The 23,138-nt window shown below is 51.2% G+C and overlaps 3 protein-coding genes across 9 annotated transcripts in view; 1 reads left to right on the top strand and 2 right to left on the bottom strand.

The window, feature by feature from the left end:
• The first annotated feature begins 1,367 nt into the window (after positions 1 to 1,367).
• LOC122391721 (paraplegin-like) lies at positions 1,368 to 13,074 on the top strand. 5 transcript variants are annotated; one of them, XM_043385921.1, is made up of 17 exons: positions 1,368 to 1,556; positions 3,277 to 3,341; positions 3,900 to 4,067; positions 4,314 to 4,517; positions 4,816 to 4,977; positions 5,247 to 5,466; positions 5,790 to 5,938; positions 7,177 to 7,341; positions 7,690 to 7,841; positions 8,151 to 8,289; positions 8,668 to 8,751; positions 9,069 to 9,231; positions 9,693 to 9,823; positions 10,573 to 10,752; positions 11,069 to 11,188; positions 11,598 to 11,780; positions 12,216 to 13,074. In XM_043385921.1, exons 3-17 carry the CDS (start codon positions 3,900 to 3,902, stop codon positions 12,465 to 12,467), a joined length of 2,472 nt encoding a protein of 823 aa, XP_043241856.1. In that variant the 5' UTR covers positions 1,368 to 1,556; positions 3,277 to 3,341; the 3' UTR covers positions 12,468 to 13,074. The 5 variants fall into 5 exon arrangements, with proteins under 5 accessions (XP_043241856.1, XP_043241853.1, XP_043241858.1 ...); XM_043385923.1 differs by having other exon boundaries at positions 1,491 to 1,517; positions 3,302 to 3,341; XM_043385918.1 differs by lacking the exon at positions 3,277 to 3,341 and having other exon boundaries at positions 1,368 to 1,546.
• LOC122391722 (tektin-2-like) lies at positions 13,019 to 17,744 on the bottom strand. The gene is made up of 7 exons (XM_043385924.1): positions 17,294 to 17,744; positions 16,836 to 17,052; positions 16,285 to 16,499; positions 15,227 to 15,449; positions 14,790 to 14,972; positions 14,254 to 14,448; positions 13,019 to 14,007 (listed from the first exon to the last, which is right to left on the bottom strand). The coding sequence occupies exons 1-7, from the start codon at positions 17,491 to 17,493 to the stop codon at positions 13,873 to 13,875; spliced, it is 1,368 nt and encodes a 455-aa protein (XP_043241859.1). The 5' UTR covers positions 17,494 to 17,744; the 3' UTR covers positions 13,019 to 13,872.
• Positions 17,745 to 19,378: 1,634 nt separating this feature from the next.
• The window catches only part of LOC122391720 (focal adhesion kinase 1-like), a 41,065-nt gene continuing 37,305 nt past the window's right edge, over positions 19,379 to 23,138 (bottom strand). For 2 of the 3 annotated variants that reach the window (XM_043385916.1, XM_043385917.1), the window contains 5 exons: positions 21,953 to 22,084; positions 21,292 to 21,531; positions 20,564 to 20,788; positions 20,131 to 20,237; positions 19,602 to 19,781 (listed from right to left, as the gene is read on the bottom strand). In XM_043385916.1, the coding sequence (XP_043241851.1) occupies positions 19,628 to 19,781; positions 20,131 to 20,237; positions 20,564 to 20,788; positions 21,292 to 21,531; positions 21,953 to 22,084 (858 nt within the window). In that variant the 3' untranslated portion in view covers positions 19,602 to 19,627. Of the gene's footprint in view, positions 19,782 to 20,130; positions 20,238 to 20,563; positions 20,789 to 21,291; positions 21,532 to 21,952; positions 22,085 to 23,138 lie in introns of all 3 variants that reach the window. The other variant, XM_043385915.1, reaches the window with a different exon arrangement.

The raw sequence follows: 23,138 nt of genomic DNA, 5'->3' as shown, positions 1-23,138 counted from the left end.
GAGGGCTCTGGGCTTGCTGATTTTCGTTATTTTGGCCGCACCAATAGTCAAGCGCCTTCAGTCCAAGGGCATTCCTCCCTTATCAATGGACAACATTATCCGAGTGATCATTATGAATAAGACTTCAGATTCTCCGCAGAACGGTCAGACTTCCCAGGTGCTTTCTTCATGACGATCTTGGCGACGGTTGAGACGCAGGAGGACCATGCTGATTGGGGCTATGCGTGACGCTACTTGTCCATAAACTTCTTCCACCAGCGCTTGTTGGTGAAAACGGGGGCTTAGAAGTGTGAGGCAGCGTCCTTCCATGTGTTGCCACTTGCCAGCTTGGAGCATGCCAACAGCGCAACTACGAACCTCTCAACTGTAAAGCTAAACCTTCATGCTTAGACGTTCAGTAAATGCGCCGTTCAATGGTTAAACAATTACCCATGCCAGTGACCCCCATTGGTAAAGGTCAGCTTTTCAGATAATCTCCGCTTCAGAGAAAGACTCAGGGACACAATTCGTTGAAAGGAACGCGATATTTAGGAGCACATTGGAAACACGCCAAGTTGCTTTAAATAAACGGTCGACGGAAGTCATCAAAACCTTCGTCGCATCCTATATAAGATTTTGTGGGGAGGGGAAGCACGTGTGAGCTGAAATAATGAGAGAAAGAACGTGATCTCTCAGAACGAACTGAACTGTTAGCTGAGGTCTGGATTTTGAGTTCATTATTCTTGAGAATTATTGGCTACGGTCGTTATTTGCAGGCTACGGTCGAATGGAAATCCGAACAATTACACATATTCAAGATCATATCTGGTACGTTAATAAAAAAGTTCGTGAAAATTGTACATGCACCAACAGGAGACACTCTGTGGCAAAGGTTGTTGGTATCGAAAGATCATTTCCTCGCGGTTTTGATATGTTTGTGCTTTGAAATGTGACAAACCACTCAATTTTTGACTATGTAAGATACGCTTGGCAGCAAAAGCTGCCAGACCGGAAACGTACACTTCCGGTTTCGTGATCTGGCTAAAAATGCACATGTATTCTCCTAAAGGGTGCCTGACAAACATATGTTAAAATCGCAGTGAAAGTCGACAAAAAAAGTTTTCGGCTCTAATGGGTTAACTAAGCAGGTAGGACTGCAGGTATAGCTGAAATATAAATGCATAGAACTTGAAGAATTTTGATATTTTTTTGACCGCCAATAGCTGGTTCTTTGCGTGCAAAGAAAAGCTTCAGGTGCAGGGGAAAATTTTCAACACTTCCTTCATTTGGTAGTGATTTGGCCTCATAAGTCAAAGCCTTGGATGACGCAAAAGATTCATTTAGTTGCTAAAATAATGCATTCGAAAGCAGGACGCACCATGACGGGCAGCAAAATTCACCAATTAGCAGCGCGATTGGCAGCAAAGTGGTGCTCAAGCCTTCTTCAAACATGCTTTTTGAATACTCTTTTGCTTGTATTATTAGTTTCCTTTGCTTTATATAATCAGTCAACATCATTGGCGGAATGAATTATTCATGTGCTGTTTTAGAGTCATATTTTTCCCAGGTTTATGTTTGTATGATATAAAACTTTATCGGAATTCACTGGGATTGTATTGCGTATGCAAGTCCAAATATTTCGGCCAATATTGTTTGGCCTTGGTCACTGGACAACTACAATAAATAGCCTTGAATAACCCTATAAGTATAGCTCACATCGCTGCAATGTGAGCTATACTTATAGGGTTATTCAAGGCTATTTATTGTAGTTGTCCAGTGACCAAGGCCAAACAATATTGGCCGAAATATTGGTATATGTCAAGTTTACGTCCTAAGCACATATCAATGATAATTGTTTCACATTCCTACGTATTTTGACGTGCTGAATCCAAAATCATACTTACATGTCTCGCAAGAACAAAATTATCACCAATACACTAAGCAATTACACCTTCCCACAACACACGATCAAAACAAATCGAGAGGAAATTGAAAGTGTCCAGCCTTGCCATTTGTTAAAAAATATTTTGTCCTTTTTTAATGTCGAGAAATAAAAACATTCAATATATTATAAAAATAAACAGGAAATATGTAAAAAATATTTATTTAAAAAGAAATATTATTATTAGAAATAGAATAGCAAAACAACAAAGGGGAAATGTTGGGAACCGGGGTTATTGGCTGGGGGGGAGGAAAGGAAAATCCTGAGAACTGGGGGCGGGGGGCGATTACTTGTGCAAAGTTGGCCAAAATCAAGAATGATATCTAACAGTTGCTATTCAACTGTGAATAATGACGTCATAATATTTCTCGCGGCGAAGCAGCGCAGTGCCGAAGGCAATGCCTTAGGAGAGATTACAGGCAAGAGTAAATCAAATATTTTTAGGTTAAGTGGTTATGTATCTGGCTTCAGGCCGAAGGCCTGAAGCCTGATGCATGACCACTTAACCTAAAAATATTTGATTTACTCTTGCCTGCAATCTATTCCTGCAAGCAACTTTTTCCTTATCCCCGGTAGGCAAAAATCAGTAGGTTAGGTTAGGTTAGGTTAGGTTAGGTTAGGTTAGGTTAGGTTAGGTTAGGTTAGGTTAGGTTAGGTTAGGTTAGGTTAGGTTAGGTTAGGTTAGGTCAAGTCAGGTAAGGTTAGGTTAGGTAACAATTAGATTTGAGGCAAGAACCCCGATTCCTAAAATTTCCCAAATATTGTAACCATTCTTATCGTATTTTTCTCCATCCCCTCCCCACAAACCCCGGTTCCCGACATTTCCCTATGACGTCATTTTCATTTTTTCTCTCCCCCACCCATGAACCCCGATCCCCAACATTTCCCTGTTTTTCTAACCCTCCCCACCCAATAACCCCGGTTCCCAACATTTCCCCTTTGTTGTTTTGCTATTCTATTTCTAATAATAATATTTCTTTTTAAATAAATATTTTTTACATATTTCCTATCTATTTTTATAATATATTGAATGTTTTTATTTCTCGACATTAAAAAAAGACAAAATATTTTTCACAAATGGCAACGCTGGACACTTTCAATTTCCTCTCGATTTGTTTTGATCGTGTGTTGTGGGAAGGTGTAATTGCTTAGTGTATTGGTGATAATTTTGTTCTTGCGAGACATGTAAGTATGATTTTTGGATTCAGCATGTCAAAATATGTAAGATTATGAAAGAAATATCATTGAAATGTGCTTAGGACGTAAACTTGACATTTACCGAAATATTTGGACTTGCATACGCAATACAATCCCAGTGAATTCCGATAAAGTTTTATATGAATTATTCATATTTGGGCGTCCATAATCCCATGTATTCAGTGGCTGTATATGCTCTTCTTGCCTTTTGAAATTACCACCAGTGAGTTGCCATTATTTCTTTGCTCATATTTGCCACAGCCAGCCTCGCTAAAGTTCAGATAATTTGAAGTGGAGTGAGAGCCAGACGTGAATTATTTCAAATTGCCCTAGGGCCTAGGACTCAGCATAGGTACCAAGCTAAGTGCATCAAGGCCTGTCAATCTTAGACACAATTTCATTTAGGTTTCATTGGATTCTGGATTTACAATATTTTGCCATTGGTTGCCTGAAAAAGACCCTCCTCAGCTGTCCCACAGAGTACGGCTTGTAGGCATTTATTAAGTTTGCCAAGATTTCAAGCAATTTCCTAGTAAATATCTTGTTAATTATCTATTTTTCTGAAAAAAATATATATTTGAACTTCATCCAGGGAAGTCTTTGGCAATGCCAGAAACAATAGTCAATATTTTAATTTGGCCAATCAGTCTTTGGAAAATGAAAATATACAAATGTAAATGGCTATAGGACATTATATTTCTGAATTGTCACAAGTTTGTTTGCTGCTTCTCACATAACATGCCTTTTCTGACAGTACAGCCCCCTCTGACATTTATTGCAGATGCTGATGTTGTCTAGCCAGCAGAGCTTGCAGATGCTGCGGACCTGTCTGTACGTTGGCAGGATATGGCGGAGTCCTGCCTACCTTTCCTCCCTGGCCTCAGCTCACTCAGGCAGGCTGGGTGGCTGTGCCAGGCTGTCTAACAGACTCAGACCTGGATATGGCAAGGTAATCTTATGCTCTCCACCACTGATGTGTCTTTTTTCTTTGACTTATGAAACTGTTTAAGGAATTTGGAGGAGTTTGACAGGTTGTCTTCTTAGAAGCAAACTGAAATCTGAAATAGGATATTTGTTATTTGGAATTGGAAGCATATATATTATCAAATTGACTACTGATCAAACAATAGGACATATTCTCAGTGTGTGCCCCAGAATTGTCTGCCGCTACTGACCACGGCTGCCTGTCTGACAGGTGTCCGAGCGGTCTGTGCGACGGGAGCTGGCGGCGGCCCGCCGGCTGCTGGCCCGCTCCCTGCCGGCGCTGTCCGGCCGGCTGTCCTCTGACGGCCTGTCCGGTGTGTCCACTGTGTCCGGACAGTGGCGCGGGCTGCACACTGCCCCACCGGCGGCCGCTGCCGATGGACCCCGCCCGCCGTCCGGGTCCCAGCCAAACAGGGTGAGAGAAGGACGACCGGAGACTGGTGGCGGCACATCACTGAGTGGACACTCAGATGGCTTCCTGTAGTAAATATTGATTGTTTTAGCTGCAACGCTGTCGCTTGTGACGACGTTCATTTGATATGCGACTATCTGTCACTAGGTACTTGACTGAACAAGGTATATTGTCAAAAATCATTATGATCACCTCAGCCGCCATGCATACACGATTCCATGTCCATTTGTTGTTGAGCATTTGTTCCTCCAATTGCATGACCAGTGACCGAGCCTCATTGTATTCGCTCTTCCCTCCGCAGAAGCCTCCACCGCCCGACGAGGAGGACCCAGACAAGAAGAAGAAGCCGGACGAGGAGAACACGACCACGCAGCTGGCCAAGACGGCCCTCTGGATGCTCATCATCTACTGGTTCATCACCGTGCTCACTATGCTGTTCCCGAGTAGCAACCGACCCGATCAGGTCAGTAGGGGGAGGCGCTTATGGCTAGTGGGGCGAAACAACTTGGAAGTTCGGATGAAGGGGATTCTTGGTCGAAGTAGCGCCCTTTTTCCTCCAGGCATGTGTGTTTCGCTTAATCGTTTCCAGTTATTGTTACCGCGGCTGTTAGTTTTCGGTTTGCCACGCCGTTTTCATTAGCGCTCGAATGCCAACCATGCCTTTCAATTCGTACACTATGACCAACTTACCCTGAGTTATGACGAGTCGACCGTTTGATCCTTCCGTTTCAGATATTCCGTTTCGTGTCGTGGAACGAGTTCGTGCACCACATGCTGGCACGGGGCGAGGTGGAGGAGGTGATCGTCCGGCCCGACCTGAACCAGGTCACCATCGTGCTGCACGAGGGAGCCGTGGTCAAGGGCCGGCGCGTCGAGTTCACCGTGTTCCAGATGAACGTGCCCGACGTGCATCAGTTCGAGGAAAAGCTGCGAGAGGCCGAGACGAAAATCGGTGAGCACGCCGTAATTGATATCCGGGGAACGGTGTACCGACAAACGTCCTCTGGGGAGAGAGGCTGATGGGTCCAGGAGAGTCAGAGAGTCCAGGAGAGGAGCAACTTAGGAGGATGACAGGTTCGGCTCTACCCTCAAACATGTTATATCCAGGTTACTCGATTTTGGCGTGCATTTAATCTTGTTACCCCTTCCGCGAGTATAAACCTATGCCCCTTCCCTCAAGTGCGGGTCCTGGGACCGCATCCCGTTATTGTAGGAGCGTTGTTTCCATCCCCCTCTGTCCACTCCATGAGGCTGACTCTCCTCTCAAATTCCCAGGAGTTCGCCCTGAGGACCGTATCCCCGTGGTTTACGAGCGCTACTCGGACGCCGCCGGCCGCCTATTGACCACCGTGATTATCGTATCGCTGCTGGCGTACGCACTCTCTGCCAGCCGCGGGAAGTCGCCCATCTCAATGAATGCACTGGTAAGTGGGGAAAGGGAGCGGGGGACTGGTAAAGGGAGACTGGGCAGTTGAGGGGAAAGTGTTGCGTCGCTAGGTAGTTGTGTGCCTGTTGTGAATTGAGTGTTCCCATGGTCTCGTTTAATTGCGTCAAAAAGTCTGACTTTTGTTGGCTTCAGGAGCAGTAGAAACCTTATTACAAGGCATATCGTTATATTCTTCATGTAAAATCAAACGTTTCGTCTCTGAACAAAGACATCATCAGTGAAGTTACACACAACAGTACATATTATGAGAAAATAAGCAATCAGGCGACATAACAAGAGCAACACAGTATCGCACATAAAATCATGCATATCATAAACGTTTCATGTTTCATCAAGGACCCCTAGGTAACGATATCTAATTTATACGCCGACAACTTATCATTGATGGAAGGCCTAGACTTGAATATGTGAAGCGATTCCAGAATTCTTAAATTAAAGTTTGAACGTTTTTTGTCAATGATCTTAAAATCGTTCAACGAAAATGGTACGTCGCATGCCAATGAATGGTCTCTAACAGAAGAGGCTACAGGAGAGGTAAGAAAATTTCCCGTTCTGTCCGACTTGCCCTGATGCTGGCACACTCTGCTATAAAGGCGCACATAGGTCGAGCCTATGTATGTCCCCTCACACGAGGGGCAACTGAACTGATAAACTATAGCAGAGCGGCATGCTTTCGGGATCACGTCTTTAAACGAGAAAAGAGAGCCTATGCTGCGGGTGTTGCGGAGAATGATCTTGGGGTTCAGGTAGGGATAAAACTTTTTTAGAGTGGACTCTACCTCAGATCTTAGTTTGTTTGATTGTTTTCCAAAAAAAAAGGTAGCACAAAGTACCTGTCTAGCTTGGGTACCTGGAACATAGTAGGACTTTTTGAAAACTCTTTCTTCAAAAAAAAAGAAAGCCTGATTAAAAGCCTGATTGCTTATTTTCTCATAATATGTACTGTTGTGTGTAACTTCACTGATGATGTCTTTGTTCAGAGACGAAACGTTTGATTTTACATGAAGAATATAACGATATGCCTTGTAATAAGGTTTCTACTGCTCCTGAATTGAGTGTTTGCAATGAATTTGCAACGCCATTTACATTTGTTCACTTTTATTTAGCAGTCATTTGGCACAGAGCCCTCTAATTATGCGTGCGTGTGCCGCAGAACTCTCTGACCTCCATTCCGTATGCTGCAGAGCCCTCTAATACGCGTCCCGTTTGCCGCAGAGTTCTCTGACGCGCGCCAAGTTCACCATCGTGGACTCTCTGGCCGGCGAGGGGCGCGGCGTCAAGTTCAGTGACGTGGCCGGCCTCAAGGAGGCCAAACAGGAAGTGATGGAGTTTGTCGACTACCTCAAACGGCCAGAGTACTACCGCAGTCTGGGCGCCAGGGTCAGTGGTTCAGCGGGTTCGAGCATCCCTCGTTATGTACGAGTCGCAAAACATTATCAGTGAAATGGCTAATGGCTACGGCATCCCATTATCAGTGAAATGGCTAATGGCTACGGCATCCCTATCAGCAATCATAAGTTTTGCTTCTCTCAACCATTGTTCAATGCTATAGCTCATCCCTGTAAATTGTGAATGTTGAACGGTTTGGTCATATTTTCAGCAGCGACTAAAGCTGCCTTCCACCCTTGTCCGACTCCGGACTCTTCCCCTGATGCCCGTTTTCAGGTACCGAAGAGTGCGCTGTCGTCCCCCTCTCGCTGCTGTAACGCCATTGCCGCCCGTTCTCAGGTACCGAAGGGAGCGCTGCTGCTCGGTCCGCCCGGCTGCGGTAAGACGCTGCTGGCCAAAGCGGTGGCCACCGAGGGACATGTGCCCTTCCTCACCATGAACGGCTCCGAGTTTATCGAGATGATCGGCGGACTGGGCGCCGCCCGGGTCAGGTCAGTACAGACACGGCTGTTACAGTTTAACATGTATTCCGTTGGGACTCGACATCCTGCCTTTGGTGTCGTTCTGCCAGTTTTTGGGTGACTTAATGTGATATACACCGCATTTTCGCCATTCAGTCAATAAAAGTGAACTTTTTTTTTGTTTCATCATCCATTGTATTAAAAACTTGTCTAATTAGTCATACTTGCACCACATTTTCAACACACACAGTGTTGGAAACCGATACGCATGGAGCACACTGACGCAAAAGTACCATACAAATATTTCAATAAACCAATGACCCCTTTTCACACCCACAGAGACCTGTTTAAGGAGGCTCGGAAGCGAGCGCCGTGTATCGTCTACATTGACGAGATTGACGCCATTGGTCGAGCTAGGGCCGAGGGAGCGGGCAGCTTCAGCGGCGGAGCCGGGGAGATGGAGCAGACTCTCAACCAGGTGAGGGACTGGGGTAGACAGACTCTCAACCAGGTCAGCGGAGATGGGACACGATTAGATAAGATCTGAGCAAACCTGTTTTGATAGCGCAACACAGTATATTGTTGGCATGAAGAATGATGAGACGGAGTCTGAGGATATCACCCTTAATTGGAGCTTTGAAGTCTGGGTGCTTCAGCTGTCTATAAGTTACTGACTGTGTCTGTTAGCCGATGAGAGGCCGGTAATATTGACGGTTATATTGACGACGTTTATTTGTCTGCCGTGTTAGCTGCTTGTGGAGCTGGGCTGCAGCTGTTGAACCGGACAAACCGGACACCGCTGGCAGTGTCCGGTTTGGTTGTTATCTTGACGTCCGCCTATCATTTTATCCGTCAGCTGCTGGTGGAGATGGACGGCATGGCCACCAAGGAGGGCGTGGTGATTCTGGCCTCCACCAACCGCTCCGACATCCTCGACAAGGTGCGTGCGCCGGCAGCCGGGCCCGGCTGTACCAGGCTGTCTCTCCAGGATGTTAGTTGACGGTCCGCTGTCTCATGCTGGATAGAAGCAATTCTTTAAAAGGTTGTCAACTGCTTTTACGACGTGCTTAATACTACCATGTTCCACCCGTTGCACTATCAGATAGGGCCGGTAGCGTGTCCGTTTTATTCGTGCTGCGAGCTCTTAGATCTGAAGACTCACGTCTTCTTAGCTGCCCCAGGGAAGGGAAGAGCCCCCTGTTGCTTTCAAGGACCTTTCATCTAGCTGCGATAACGGTGTCTGCCGTGTCTCCACAGGCGCTGCTACGGCCTGGCCGGTTCGACCGACACATCCTGATCGACCTGCCGACGCTGGCGGAGCGGCAGGAGATCTTCGAGCACCACCTGAAGGCGATTGTGCTGGAGCGTCCGGTGACCGCCTTCTCGCCGCGACTGGCCCGACTGACGCCGGGATTCAGCGGTGAGGAGAGAAAGGGGGAGAGAAGGGCCCGATGCCGGGATTCAGCGGTGCGAGGAAGGGGAGGGAGGAGAGAAGGGCCCCACGCCGGGATTTAGCGGTGAGGAGGGGAGGGGAGGAAGGGCCCGACTGACACCGGGATTTAGTGGTACGGCGAAAATGAGGGCAAGGAAGATGCGTTTCAACAAGCTACTCAATGTGTTATGTCATTCCTTTGTCACTTTTGTGATACTCTTAACCCATGCTCTGCCAAAATTCTACTCCCACTGAAAACGGGGTTTATCTTTCAGTCTAAACTTAGATTCTTCGCTATTTTACCTTCAGCGTTAAAAAAAAACTCATCCCATCTAATCTCATCACTCAGCCCATCAATATCAGAACTCATTAGCATCAAACTCATCAGACTAAACTCTTCTCAAGCATTCCCCACACCAACCGCCACACGCCTACTCCTGTGCCCGCAGGCGCCGATATCGCTAACGTGGCTAACGAGGCAGCGCTGAAGGCTGCCCGGGACGGAGCTAAGGAAGTGAAGGGAGCAGACCTCGAGTACGCCATCGAGCGCGTCGTGGGCGGCACGGAGAAACGGTCTCAGGTACGGCTTTGAAACGGTCACGGGTGACTACAGTGAAACCGTTACAGAAAACCGCACTGACCGAAGAAACCTTTATATTGACTGTTCAGACTGGTTGAGAGGCGGTCACAGGTACGGGACTATTGGACAAACGGTCACAGGTAACTAGTGACAACTTAGCTGACCAGGGACGAAGGAACGGTCACAGATACGGCGCCGGCCGGAGAATCGGTCACAGGGAACTGCACATACCGAAGAAACGGTCACAGGGAACTGCACATACCGAAGAAACGGTCACAGGGAACTGCACATACCGAAGAAACGGTCACAGGGAACTGCACATACCGAAGAAACGGTCACAGGGAACTGCACATACCGAAGAAACGGTCACAGGGAACTGCACATACCGAAGAAACGGTCGGAGTCGGAGGGATGGGGGAAACCGTCACATTGACTGGGTTAAACGGTCACGGGACGGGGCAAACGATGACAGCAGGGGACGAGAGAAATTTTTACAGTTACGGGATTGACTGGAGGGAACAATGTCGGAAAAGTCACAGTGGTGACGTTTTGTCTCCTCCCCTCCCGCCCTGGTGATGTTTCCCTCTGAGAGGCGCGTGGTGGCATTGTCTCCCTGACCTTCCCTCACAGTGGTGATATTCTGAGCGCCTGACCTCCCCTCCCCTCCCTCAGGTAATGTCTCCGTCTGAACGGCGCGTGGTGGCGTTTAGTCCCCACTGACTTCCCCCCTCCCCCCCACCCTCCCTCAGGTAATGTCTCCCTCTGAACGGCGCGTGGTGGCGTTCCACGAGTCGGGTCACGCGCTGGTCGGCTGGCTCCTGAAGCACACGGACGCCCTGCTGAAGGTCACCATCGTGCCGCGAACCAACCAGACGCTAGGCTTCGCGCAGTACACTCCGGCAGACATCAAACTGCACACGACGGAGCAGGTGAGATTTGGACCGCAATGCTACTACCTGGGATGGAACGATACGGAGGGACACAACATCTTTCGAAGAGGCAGGACTAGTTGAATACATTGTGTTTAAAGTGACGGAGCTTGAATGCTGTGGTAATAGCTACAGTTGGTGGATGCTAGCGATAGTTTTTGCTATAAAGAAGACATGCCTAATGAATTTTACTGAATAAAGCGAGGTAAACTAAATGAGATTCGTTGCAATATGTGCACTGTTTTGTCTGTCTTGTCAACTGATCTGTCGTAACACTGTTTCGTTAACTCCTGCTCTGTGGCTTTTCTGTGTCCAGTTGTTTGAGAAGATGTGTATGGCGCTGGGCGGCCGGTGCGCCGAGGCTCTAGTCTTTGACCGGGTCACCACCGGAGCGCAGAACGACCTGGATAAGGTCACCAAAATGGCCTACGCCCAGGTGAGGGCTCGGAGAGCGGAGAGAGCCTTTCCGGAATGTGCGATTCGCGAATTTTATACAGACGTTTAGTATCTAGCGATTTATCTGTCGGTGCATGCGTTAAAAAATGAAGCTATCACCAATAAAATCTTCTTGTTGTGGATTGCCTTTATTCAGTTATGGCTTACAATATGCGAAACCAGCAGCAGATACCTTAGTAAGTTTGTTACATGATTATTGAAGCTGCTCCTTGACGAGCACAGACGGGATAGATATTAGATATTGGTACGTAATGTTAGATACGACAAGCATTTTTAGAAGTGAAGAACTCTTAGAGGCGAGTCTCCCATCGTGCTCGTACCTGTTACTGACCTAACACTCACCCTGAGCTACCGGCCTGACACATCACCTGTGCTTCTGGCCATTCCAGGTCCGCACATTCGGTATGAACGAGGCTGTGGGCCCGCTATCTTTCGACCCGTCCACGCCCGGCCGGAAGCCGTACAGCCGAAAACTGGCGGCTCTAATGGACGTGGAAGCGCGCGCTCTGGTGGCCCGCGCTTACCGGCACACGGAGCAGGTGCTCCAGGAGAACATGGACAAACTGCAGATGGTGAGTGTTCCGATGGGCAGGCACAACTGGTTCGGGTGGTGTAGAAGGAGAGGTAGCGGATGCGAGTGTGTGTGGTGAGTGAGTGAGTGAGTGAGTGAGTCAGTCAGTCAGTCAGTCAGTCAGTCAGTCAGTCAGTCAGTCAGTCAGTCAGTCAGTCAGTCAGTGAGTACGTGAGGGCGTGTGTGGGGAGAGGAGGGATATTAGAGTCGGGTGGGGGTAGAAGCGGTGCTGAATGAGTTGGTAGCGTCAAACCGAGTTCCTGAGAGGACGCAAGATAGTCTTCAGTAGCGTGTAAAGCATTGTCTCCGTGATGTGATAACGCCCCTCCCTCACCCGCGCCTTCCTTTTCTGCAGGTCTCACCCAGCCTGAAGCTGGCTGAGACCTGCACTGCGGTAACGCTTTGACACTATATTGTTCTCCCGCCCTTCTGGTAGATGGCCGAGGCACTGATGTCCCGCGACACCCTCAACTACGACGACGTGGTGGCGCTGATTGGACCCCCTCCCCACGGCCACAAACACCTGGTCACGCACCAGGACTTTGAAGAGGAACTCAAGGAGGAGGCTGCCACTGCGGGGCCGCCGCCGAACGCGCCTCCGCCGGCCGCCGAGGGGGGAGAGGGTGACGGGCAGCCGGCCGGCGGGCCAGCGGAGGGGGATCAGAGGGGCGTGGGGCGACCCGAGTAGGGGAGGAGGGGACGGCAGGGAGGGCTGTGCTGGGGTGCGCGATGAATGAATGTTGGAGGAAATGAGAGATGAGAGAATATGTGGTGACTGTTGACGTGTTGCTGTTGAATGCCATGTGGAACTGAGTTGCCTTTAGTAATCCTGTGGTGGAGTGGAACATTCAGGTAATTGTTCTATGACAGCTGTTTACTCTGACTGCATTCGCTGCTGAGTTACAAGATAATCCCACCCAGAGAAGCTCCTTTACCCCACCCCATCTGTTCCGGTCTTTGTCTCGGTTTTAGTGCAATTGAGTTGGCGCGTGCGACAGATTTCAGTCGGGAGCCCCAGCTGCTGTCGGTACATAATGGCGTTGAGCGGTCTGAGTGAGGATTTTCAGTCGGGTTCCCGGCTACCCAGGGTCAGATGTTGCTGATTGACCCCCGTTGACGTACTATGCTGCAGTCAGTTTATACAGTCAGTAGATGTCAGTATTCTTCTGACATGTCTGCCTGAGAGTGCCGCAGTTCTAGTGATATGTTGTATCGCTTAACGACAGATGTCCGCAGATGTCTGTGTTCTGAGTGATAATATATTTGTACGTGCTCAATGTACAAACGATGGCTGACTCATTTTGTAGCGCACTGGGATACAGACCAAGGGATGATGCTTGGTTATTTAACGGGGACTAGGTTCATTTTACGAAGGCTGCTTGGCTAACTTCTATGGATTGCTCGTACATGATTGCTATCAACCAGTGCATGCTTTTACACGGATCAACCAGCAGAGGTGAAGCGTGCATCAGCTACACGTAACACTTATTTTGACAGTCAACACGCCTAGTGACACCCCTCTACCGTACATCGTAGTAGCATAAAGCGATATTGTTCTACATAGCTTTTCATGGCAGTGTCTGCGCGAGGATATGGCGGTGTCAGTACAGCTGTTACCAACCCAATTATCCAGTTAACTCGCTAACTCGTGCTGCATTTGTTTTAGGACGCGCATGTTAGCGAACTGAGAGGAAATGGTTCGTTAGGATACGCACGCTGGAAGATTATATGGCAACATTGCTACGATAGTCGCACAGTTATTGCGAACACACCCAATACCTACCTATACTTGAACCCGGAATGATCAGCGGTTAGAGAGCAACGCAAAAGAGAAGCTACAGACGAATCAAGAACAGAAGAGGCACATAACGGCAGTACAAAATCCACAACAAACATCTTCCAAATGAAGATGCCCACATCATTGGTGGGCTCCTGCGACGTCAGTTGGTCCTCGGTGACATCATTGTTCAGTGTTCAGACCGGCCCTAGCTCAGCCTGCGACGTCAATTTGCCGGGTAGGACGCCACTGCCCGTTACCCCGGTAGCTGCAGCCATGGGTCCACTCCTGTGACGTCATTCTGCCCGGTATGACGTCACTGTTCGGTGCCTCTGCAGCTACAGCCATAGGTGCACTCCTGTGACGTCAGTTTGCCCGGTAGCAGTTCGGGAGTGACCTGGTAGGTGGCAGCTCGGTCGTGGGTGACCGTCTCTGGCTTTAGCAGCAGTACCTGAGGAAAAGAAGCAAATGCATTACCAGAAAAAAACTCACGCACAGTTCTTGTCAATGGGTGCTTCAACAGAACGCATCGTTGACTCCCGACAGGACAGCATGGTTCTTTTACCAGTGGTTTGTCCATCAAGCAACTCCGGTTGTAATTTACCAAGGAGCAATAGTGACTGAATGTGAGCTCAAGAGCTCAACCAGCTCCAAACTACCATGTCTAGAATATACTATCCGTCACGAGCATCCGTACCTTATCCAGGTGGGACCTGGTTCTGACCAGCGGCGGCGGCCGGCTGCGGCCGTGTGTCTCTGCGCAGGCGCGCTCCACGCCCAGCGCCGCCGCCTTGCCGCTGATGTTGTCGTCGAGTCTGGCCAGGTGACGGCGCAGACGGTGGGCCGTCTCCCAGAGCTGCGACAGTTGCTGACGCAGCTCACCCTGCGTCTCCTGTGGAGGGGGGGGGGGGAGGTCGGAAGATTGGAAGACGAAGACGAAGATGGGGGAGGGGGACGAAGACACGAAACAAGAATGTGTCTTGGATTCTGAGGCATAGTCCAATTGGTAAAGACATGCAGGCAGACTGTGATGGCAGTTAGAATCCCAGCGTTATGAAAAAGGCATGCGAGAAATAAGGCGTGATCAAATTATCTTCAACATCACTTGGGGATGAGCTGAAATCCTATTAAAGCTGACTTCTTTTGCAGAAAGACACTGGATTCCGCAGCTATCTATTACGCACCGGAGCAGTTAAACGCATCTCGGACTCTGCCCCGTGCCGTCCTCCCCACCTGGACGGCGGTGGTCTCGGCTCTCAGGGCGCTCCACGGCGGGTCGTACACCCTCTCCGTTAGCGGCCGCTCGGTCCGACGCTCCAGCCGCGTCTCTGCCAGCCGCCGGTACGGGTCCTTGTCCCGTAGTGCAGCCTCCACCCGGCTGATTTCGTGCTCCGTCTCGGCCAGTTCGTCGGCTACCTGATGGAAAGGCGGGAATGGCAATGGCAAGAATGGCAAGAAGTGAGAGAAACACTGGTGAAATAGTGAGGCTTCAAAAATTGGTTGTCTGATCTGGCTTGTACTATCAACAGGTCAGCAACGCAACCACTAGGTGCCTGAGTGTTCCTGTCTGACACATCACACAACTTCCTGACCTCTTATATTCCTATCATCCTTATATCTAACCAGGGCGGGTCGTACGTCCTGTCGTCCCTGTCCCCTTCCCACCGTACCTGTCCCCGCTGCCACTGCAGCTCGTCGTGAGCCTGCTGCAGCTCGTGCTGTCGGCGCCGAGCCGCGAACTGTACCGCCGCGTGACAGCCCTCCAGTCGGTTCTGACCGCGCACCACCGTGTCGGCGTCAGCGGCCCGCAGCTGACGCGACTGCTGCAGCTGGTAGTCGGCAGCTGCCAGCTTCTCCCGGCAGCTGTCCTCCCAGCGTGGCACCGTCACCGAGCTGCGGGGGGGGGGGGCACGGGACATGCCAGTTGATCTATTGTCGGCCAGTGACCGAGCTGCAGGGGGGGGGGGGGAGGCAGTAACACAGGACGCGTCAGTTCAGCTACTGTCGATCAGTGACAGTGACAGGGGTACAACACGGGACGCGTCATCTCATCGTGGATCAAAGACGGGATATGAGTGTGCAGCGATCATATACCGCGTTTATAGCTATTGTGGATAAGTAGATGAGCCCAGGCACGAGTCAGTTCACCAATAACACTTCTATCCCGACTAGAATGTGCAACGTGAACTACTGATTAAACAAAACGCATGCTGTGTTGTTACCGTAAAGTTGGATAGTTATCATAGCTGCAGAGACGTTGGCAGTGTAAAACGCCTGATTGTTAGACTGCATCGCACAACTCCTAAGTAGTTTCCATGGGGGCCGATAGATGTCGACAGTGTAAAGCGCCTGAATGGTATGCTGTGCCGCACGACTACTGCGTAGTTCCCACGGCGGCCGATAGATGCCGGCAGTGTGAAGCGCCTGATTGTTAGACTGCACCGCATGGCTGCTGCGTACTTCCCATGGCGGCCGGTAGATGTCGGCAATGTAAACGCCTGATTGGTAGACTGTACCGCACGACTGCTATGTAGTTCTTATACTGGCCGATAGATGTCGCTAGTGTAAACGCCTGACTGGTAGACTGTACCGCACGACTGCTGCGTAGTTGACCCATTTCATGCAGATTTGTTTACCTATGCGCACGATAATTCAGAGTTCAGACGCATTTTGGACCAGATGGAACCCGCCGCCACTCGGGCTGCCCCCAGCCACCTGCCGTACTCACTCGCGGGGCACGCGCAGTGGGTCCGGTTTGAAGCCGATCTCGGCGCTCTCGGTGGTCAGCGCCAGGCTGGACAGGTCGACATGCAGGGCTCCCTGTTTGGCGGCGATGTCGTCCAGCAGGGCCTGGCGGGCGTCGGCCAGCCGGCAGAGCTGTTCGAAACTCTGCTCGGCGCGCTGCTGCAGGTGTGCGCGGAACTCTGACACCGCGTCCACCTCCTGGGAGCGAGGGTAGAGGGAGGTCAGCTACGGCAAGCTTGAACGCAATGTTTGAATTCCATATTATTATAAAAAACGATATAAATTTAGAAAATACCATTTTTAGAACGGTTCAAGATAACAAATGCGTCTGTAACTTATTTTTTTTTATGAAGCGAGGAACTGATACAAGATTTATGCAATGTAGCAAACTTTTTTTTAAACTTACAACTGAAGCGTGTTCAGCACTTCAAATCCACATAAATGGTCAATGATTAACACCGATGCAACTTAACCAGCATCACCCCCACTGACCCCACGCTGTCCCGCAGCAGCACTCTCCCCCTAATCAGTCACCTGTTTGAGCGTCTCCTCCACGTCGTCCCTGACCACCTCGAGCCGCAGGCGTCCCTCGCGCTGCGCCAGAGCCGCCTGGGCCGTCTCCAGGTCGAAATGGCGCGCCTCCCGCTCGTCCTCCGCGGCCGTTTTGGCGCGCCAGAGAGCGGCCATCTCGTCATCGACAGCGGCTACTGACTGCTCCAGGTGCAGCTTCCAGTGTTCGACCTCACTCAGCCTGTCGGGGGTTCAGGTAAGAGTGTCAGAGGAGCAGCACTGGAGACAGTCAGTGCTGGGTAGTGGATTGCACTGTACATTGCATTTTATGTACATAAGATACACTTATACATTGTAACGTAACATACGAACAATCAATACCACTGTGACTATTGCAGTCAGAGTAGGATTCAGCATGACTCAAGAGCAACACCGTGAGTGAAAGCGACACTGAGGCGTCTCCACGCTCATCGCACTCTCACCTGTCCCGCAGCCGAGTACAGGAGTGGTGCTGGTCCCAGGCCGTGCGTATGGCCGCCTCATTGACCGCCCTTCCAGCGCTCTGCCGCGCCCCGTGGCCAGCGTCCAGTTGTGTGCGAGTCACCTCAGCCAGCTGGGTGTTGTGGCGGAACCAGTCGACCGGGCGGTAGCGTGCGGATGGTTTGTGTTGCAGGCCGGACATGGTGGTGGGAGGAGGAAGAGGGAGGGAGAGAGAGAGAGAGAGGGGAGAGAGAGGGAGAGGGAGAGGGAGAGGGAGAGGGAGAGAGAGAGAGAGAGAGAGAGAGAGAGAGAGAGAGAGAGAGAGAGAGAGAGAGAGAGAGAGAGAGAGAGAGAGAGAGAGAGAGAGAGAGAGAGAGAGAAGAGAAGAGAAGAGAAGAGAAGAGAAGAGAAGAGAAGAGAAGAGAAGAGAAGAGAAGACAAGAGAAGAGGAAGAGGAGTTCGATAAAGGAAAGAGCCTCAACGAATAGGTATAGAGCAATTCGCCCGATGCGAAGCGTGCTATTGTGTGCGAAAACTTGCCGCTACCACAATCACAAGTCGCTGACTCCGGAGTCCGGCACCGTGTACTACCGCTGTCTGTCCTGGAATGTTCCTTCCGTCGGGGAGTGAGACTCCGACTGCCGTCGATGCAGCCCACGACCACCGCCCACCACCCCCCGCCGCCACTACCTCTGCCACCCGCACCGGTGGAATGTTTGGTCGATGGGGGAGGTGGGACGGGTGGGACCGAACGGAGGCACGGGTCGGGGGGGGGGGAGGCAGAGCACAGCCGGGGAGCTGAGGTAGAGGGTCGAATTGTCGGGACAACATGGTATGCATGCTATTGATTACTGCCCGTTCTATTACTTCAACGGAGCCAGCAAACGATAACATGATTTTTCAACTTACCCATGTGTTGATCTGCGGCCTTGATTTGTATTTTTCTCTCCCAAGATCTGAGACATTGTCAGTAAGACTGAGCTATTGTAGGAAATGACATCGCCATTGGTATTAGAGCTAGACTGTACAGGGTGGACCAAAAAGGATGGAAACATTTTGAACTCGCATAAAATATGTGTTATTGCATGCAGGTGACTGAAAATGATACCAAACGAGAGTACATTTCGTGGAAATTCATATTGACATCTCTCTCATCTGCTTTCTCTCGTTTTCAGTCTCCCACAGCAAATGTTCGAAGAGGCCACTTTTGCGAGACAGGCAAAGAGCGGCCCGCCTGGCTGCTGACGCGATAGCCCGATGACACATGTCCGCTGGTTTGGCTCGCACAGCCTTGGTGATCACTCTCTTCAGGTAACAGATGCCCTTAGAACCTTCCTTGTGGACCTGGCCCTGAGATGACCCCACAGGAAAAAATCCATCGGGGTCAGGTCAGGTGATCAGACAGGCCAGTTCCGACAGGCACTGCGGGATATCAGCCGGTCACCAAAGTGGTTCTCGCTCCACTTGAGCGTTGTTTCGCGATGTGAGGAGGCGCACCGTCTGGCTGGAATCACATGAGGTCCATGAGACTGTCATACTTCGCTTGGGCTCACTTCAACAACTTCTTTAGCGTCGCTTGGTAGCGCTTTTGGTCGTCATCCACGGTGTTGTCGCTCCCATCCTCGAACCGAAGTGGAACTGGCCTGTCTGTCTTCTCATCTGACATATGGATTCCTTTCCTGTGGAGTCATCTCCAGGGCCAGGTCTACAAGGAAGGTTATGTAGGCGTTTGTTATCTGAAGAGAGCGATCACCAAGGCTGTGCGAGTCATACCAGAGGACATGTGTCATCGGGCTATCGCGTCAGCCGGCAGGCGGGCCGCTCTGTGCCTGTCTCGCAAAGGTGGCCTCTTCGAACATTAGCTGTGAGAGACTGAAAACGAGAGAAAGCAGATGAGAGAGATGTCAATATGAATTTCCACAAAATGTTCTCTCGTTTGGTATCATTTTCAGTCACCTGCATGCAATAACACTGTTCAAAATGTTTCCATCCTTTTTGGTCCACCCCGTAGAGAGACGGCTCCTGCGATTCACTATACGCCGAGGTAAACCCTCTGACCCGATCCGTCCAGTTCCATCCAAACACGGTTTGTTAACGCATGATCCATATATTCACCACAGATATAACAGTAGCTCGCGGTACGCGGGAGCCGCCCGCCATGTATGAGGCCTCGCGGGCGGGTCGGCGCGTTATGGAATGATCTGACACGGGAGGGGGGCTGACTGCGGGGACGGGGGGAGGGGGGGGGGGGGGCGGCGGCAGGGAATGTGGCGGCCGGGGCCGCTGACTAGAGGCGCTGCCGCCGCCGGGCGGGGGCGGGGGCGGCGGCGGCGGACTCAGCTGCCCGCCCGCACCGGCTGGTGGCCGCCGCCGCCCCCGGTACCGGTACCGCTGGTGGTACCGCCGCCGCACCTGATCCGCACCCCGTCCACCACGTCCAGCAGGTTCTTGGCGTCGACGGCCAGCACGTGAGCCGCCTGCAGCATCTGCCTGTGGGGACGGGGAGGGGAAGTCAGAGGGTGGAGCGGGGAGGGGCAGACAGTCAGACGGGACAGGAGAAAACAGATAACTCAGTACCGAGGAAATGCCCTCACTGTATTCAACGTAGTAACATTCGGCTTGGATCACCATACTAGTCAATTAATCATCGTTAACGCCTAGTGGCCGTCTTGAGCGCCCTGTCGTCACGTTACATTCCACGATGAGTGACATGTGATCTCTATTCAACCAATCTCCCCTCTCCCTAACCACACACAAACAGCCCGTCCGTCCCCCTCCCCAAAGACACTCCACCGTCCGTGTAACGCCGTACGGCTGTACATCGTGTCGCCCCACTCACTTTCTGTACTCGTCGTCCAGCGTGGTGGTACTGTAGCGCTGAGCCTGCTTCATGGCCGCCACCAGCTCCTGCATATCTTTCCCCAGCACCTTGTGAGCCATCTCAATCTGACAAACACACGTGGGGAGGGGTTAGCATGACAGAGCAGCTTCCAAGTGCGTCAGGATAGGACCCCACTTGAATGAAAATACGTATTACTTAGCGCAGGAAGACAAAATTGCAACAAAACTACATTCAGCACAACGTAATAGTAGCCCTAAAAAATGGCACCACCGTGAAATATTTTGCCTTATTTCGACTAAGAGCACATCCAAACTCAGAGTGGGCTCTCGCGCCACACCGGCCTCACTCCTCCTCAGACCACACAGCCTGCCCGGTCCCGTCCGGCCTGTTTGCCTGTCACCCAGCCCACCCCCTCTCCACGCCTGCTCACCTCTCGATGCGCCGCCGCCGGGAAGGCGACCACCTCCCTATCTACAGCCGACAGCAGCTCGCGCAGCTCGTACCCCACAGCCTTGACCAGGTCCAGGTAGCGCTGGGCGTGGCCGGCCTGCACGCCTCGCGACAGGCCCATCACGGAGCGTACCACACTGGTGGTGCAGTCGTACACCCGGTCCTGGGAGCGGTCCAGCTCGGCGGTCGGAGTCACCTCCATACGCTGACGAAGAGACGGGCGGACGGGCGGTCATGGCGAGGGGTTCGGGGTATAGAGAACTAGGGTGGACTGCTTGAGGAGAGAGGAACACAGACGGGTTGCGGAAATCTAACCAGAGCAACTTTGAGTTTGGGGTAACGTCACCGATAGTCACCGATGAGTTTGGGGTCAAACAGCCGATAAACAAGGGAAAATCGCAGAGGGCACTAAGCTTGAAGTTTGAGGACGAATAGCGAACGTTCTGCACAAAATTAGCATGACTTTACATATAAGCAGCCCAAAGAAAATGCAACGTGACCTTTACTACCTATATCTAAGCTAAGTGCACGAGTTCAATGACTGCGGATCAGCTTGTAATTGCACCTAGATTAGCCAGCAGAAGCAACCCTGGTCTGTGAAGGTGACATACTCAGGCCATCCACCAGGCCTCCCCTGTACCAGAGGCCCGCTCTGTCTACAGCTGATCCCACACCACTGCGGTCTCTCAGACCGGCGGCTGACGCTACCTTGACGACGATGGGTCTCTCCGTGCTGCTGGCCCCGGACCCGGGCGCGGACCCCGCCCCGGACCCGGCTGCCGATCCGGGCCCGGAGCCGTGCGCGGAGCCGGCCCGGGATGCGGCGCGGGATCCGTTGGCTCCGGCCGGCTCGGCGGTCGAGTGGAAGGGTGAGGTGGCGCGAGCGCCGCCGTCCACCGATTCGGTGTCCGAGCGGTCAGACGAGGTGGCCAGCGACAGGCGCTTACGCTGCCAGGCAGAGGCGGGCAAACAGCTCAGCGGAGAGCGGTTACAGCGGCAGTCAGCGCGTCAGAGTGTCAGTCAGTTAGTCAGTTACGGTGTATCGGTCAGTCAAGGAGTCGTGAGCAAGCGGTCAGCGGGCCGGCCAGAGACCGGACGAGGCAAAGCAGATCGATTTTTGGTCACCCATAACCATTGACACGTCTAACTATCAGCCGAACTCGATATGAGAGCAGACAAGTGAACGGCGATCATGAAATATGAAATAACCATCGACTAACTATAAAAACCAAGTGAATATTCGATCTCGTTCCCCATTCAAGCCCACTAACTGTCTGCATGGGACATGTCCGGCGCGATAGCGGCAGTAGCGGCGGAGCCAGGCAGCCGGCGCGCAGAGCCTCCCTCCCTCCCTCCCTCTCCCACTCACCAGCTCGTTCTCCGAGTTGAGCCAGACGCCGTCCTCTGCCATCTGTCGTCTCTGAGTCTCCAGCCGGTCGCGCAGCTCCTGCTCCTCCAGCTCCAGGCGACGCTTCTGTTCCTCAGGAGGCAGCGGCGGCTTCTGAGGGACGAACCCCGGAGAGGGGGTCAGTGGGGTCAGGGGAGGGTGTGGGGCGCAGGCGGCCTGATACCGCACCAGGTGAAGAGCAATCATGTGAACTACTGAAAAATAATATTTGGTTATTACTTTTACGCTAAAATTACAAAAAAGGTAGACATGTTAAAAACAGCGTTAGTCCACGAGAGCTTCAGCTTCTATTTTTTTTTTTTTTTTGCCGCAGAGCATAATAAAAACCAAAGAAAATTGCTTCTTGCAGCAGCGGGAGTTAATAGCGTTAATACCCCCAAAAAAGGTTAATATTCCAATGCAGATAAATCCAAGGCAAAGCAACGATATTAACTCTAGATCTATAAACAATGCATTGAATGCATCGCGTTGATATAACAACCTGTTGATCAGTTCATTCATGCAGTACAGGGCAAAACTCGAAAACTGATTGGGCGAGCAAACCGACCAACGTGCAAAAAAAACGTGACAAACGTGCTTCAGTCAATCTTGCAATCACTGAGATTTCTTCGATGAGAAGCAACAGCAAACAATGAAGAATAAAAACGAAGGAAGGCGATAATAGAAAAAAGCGATGCCAGCTGACGCCGTGAAAGGAACATACATGTAACTGGTAAGAGCTGAATAAGATGACAATAAAGGCAATTGCATGGAGAATGAAAACGGGTCCATTCAGAACAAAAATCCGATCAGATGTGATCGAGACAGCTAAGATGTGGCCGAGCTGCATCGAGCTGTGACTGAATCAATTCGGCATCCACTGATATAACTGAAAACGATGCGTCGGGTCAGTGCATCCATCCCAAGCAGCCGCTGCTACACTGCTCGCTCAGGCTCTAGCGAATGGAATCGCCCCGGTCAGGGTCAGTGCTCCCAACGAGCGATCGGTGGCGAGCTGGAGCGGGGCGTGCCGGGTGAGCCCCGAGCGCAGCCAATCGCACAGCCAGTGCCGTGCTCCGTCCGTGCCGTGCCGGCCTCTACAGGAGCTGCCACAGATGCCAACAGAGCGAGACGCCAAACCTGACGGCGACCGCCGAGCCGCGGCGAC

Source organism: Amphibalanus amphitrite, unplaced genomic scaffold (genome assembly GCF_019059575.1).
Source record: "Amphibalanus amphitrite isolate SeventyFive unplaced genomic scaffold, NRLGWU_Aamphi_draft 000451F_arrow, whole genome shotgun sequence".
Lineage (NCBI taxonomy): Eukaryota > Metazoa > Arthropoda > Thecostraca > Balanomorpha > Balanidae > Amphibalanus > Amphibalanus amphitrite.
Note: the sequence above shows the minus strand (reverse complement) of the source record. Positions and strands in the feature narration are given on the sequence as shown.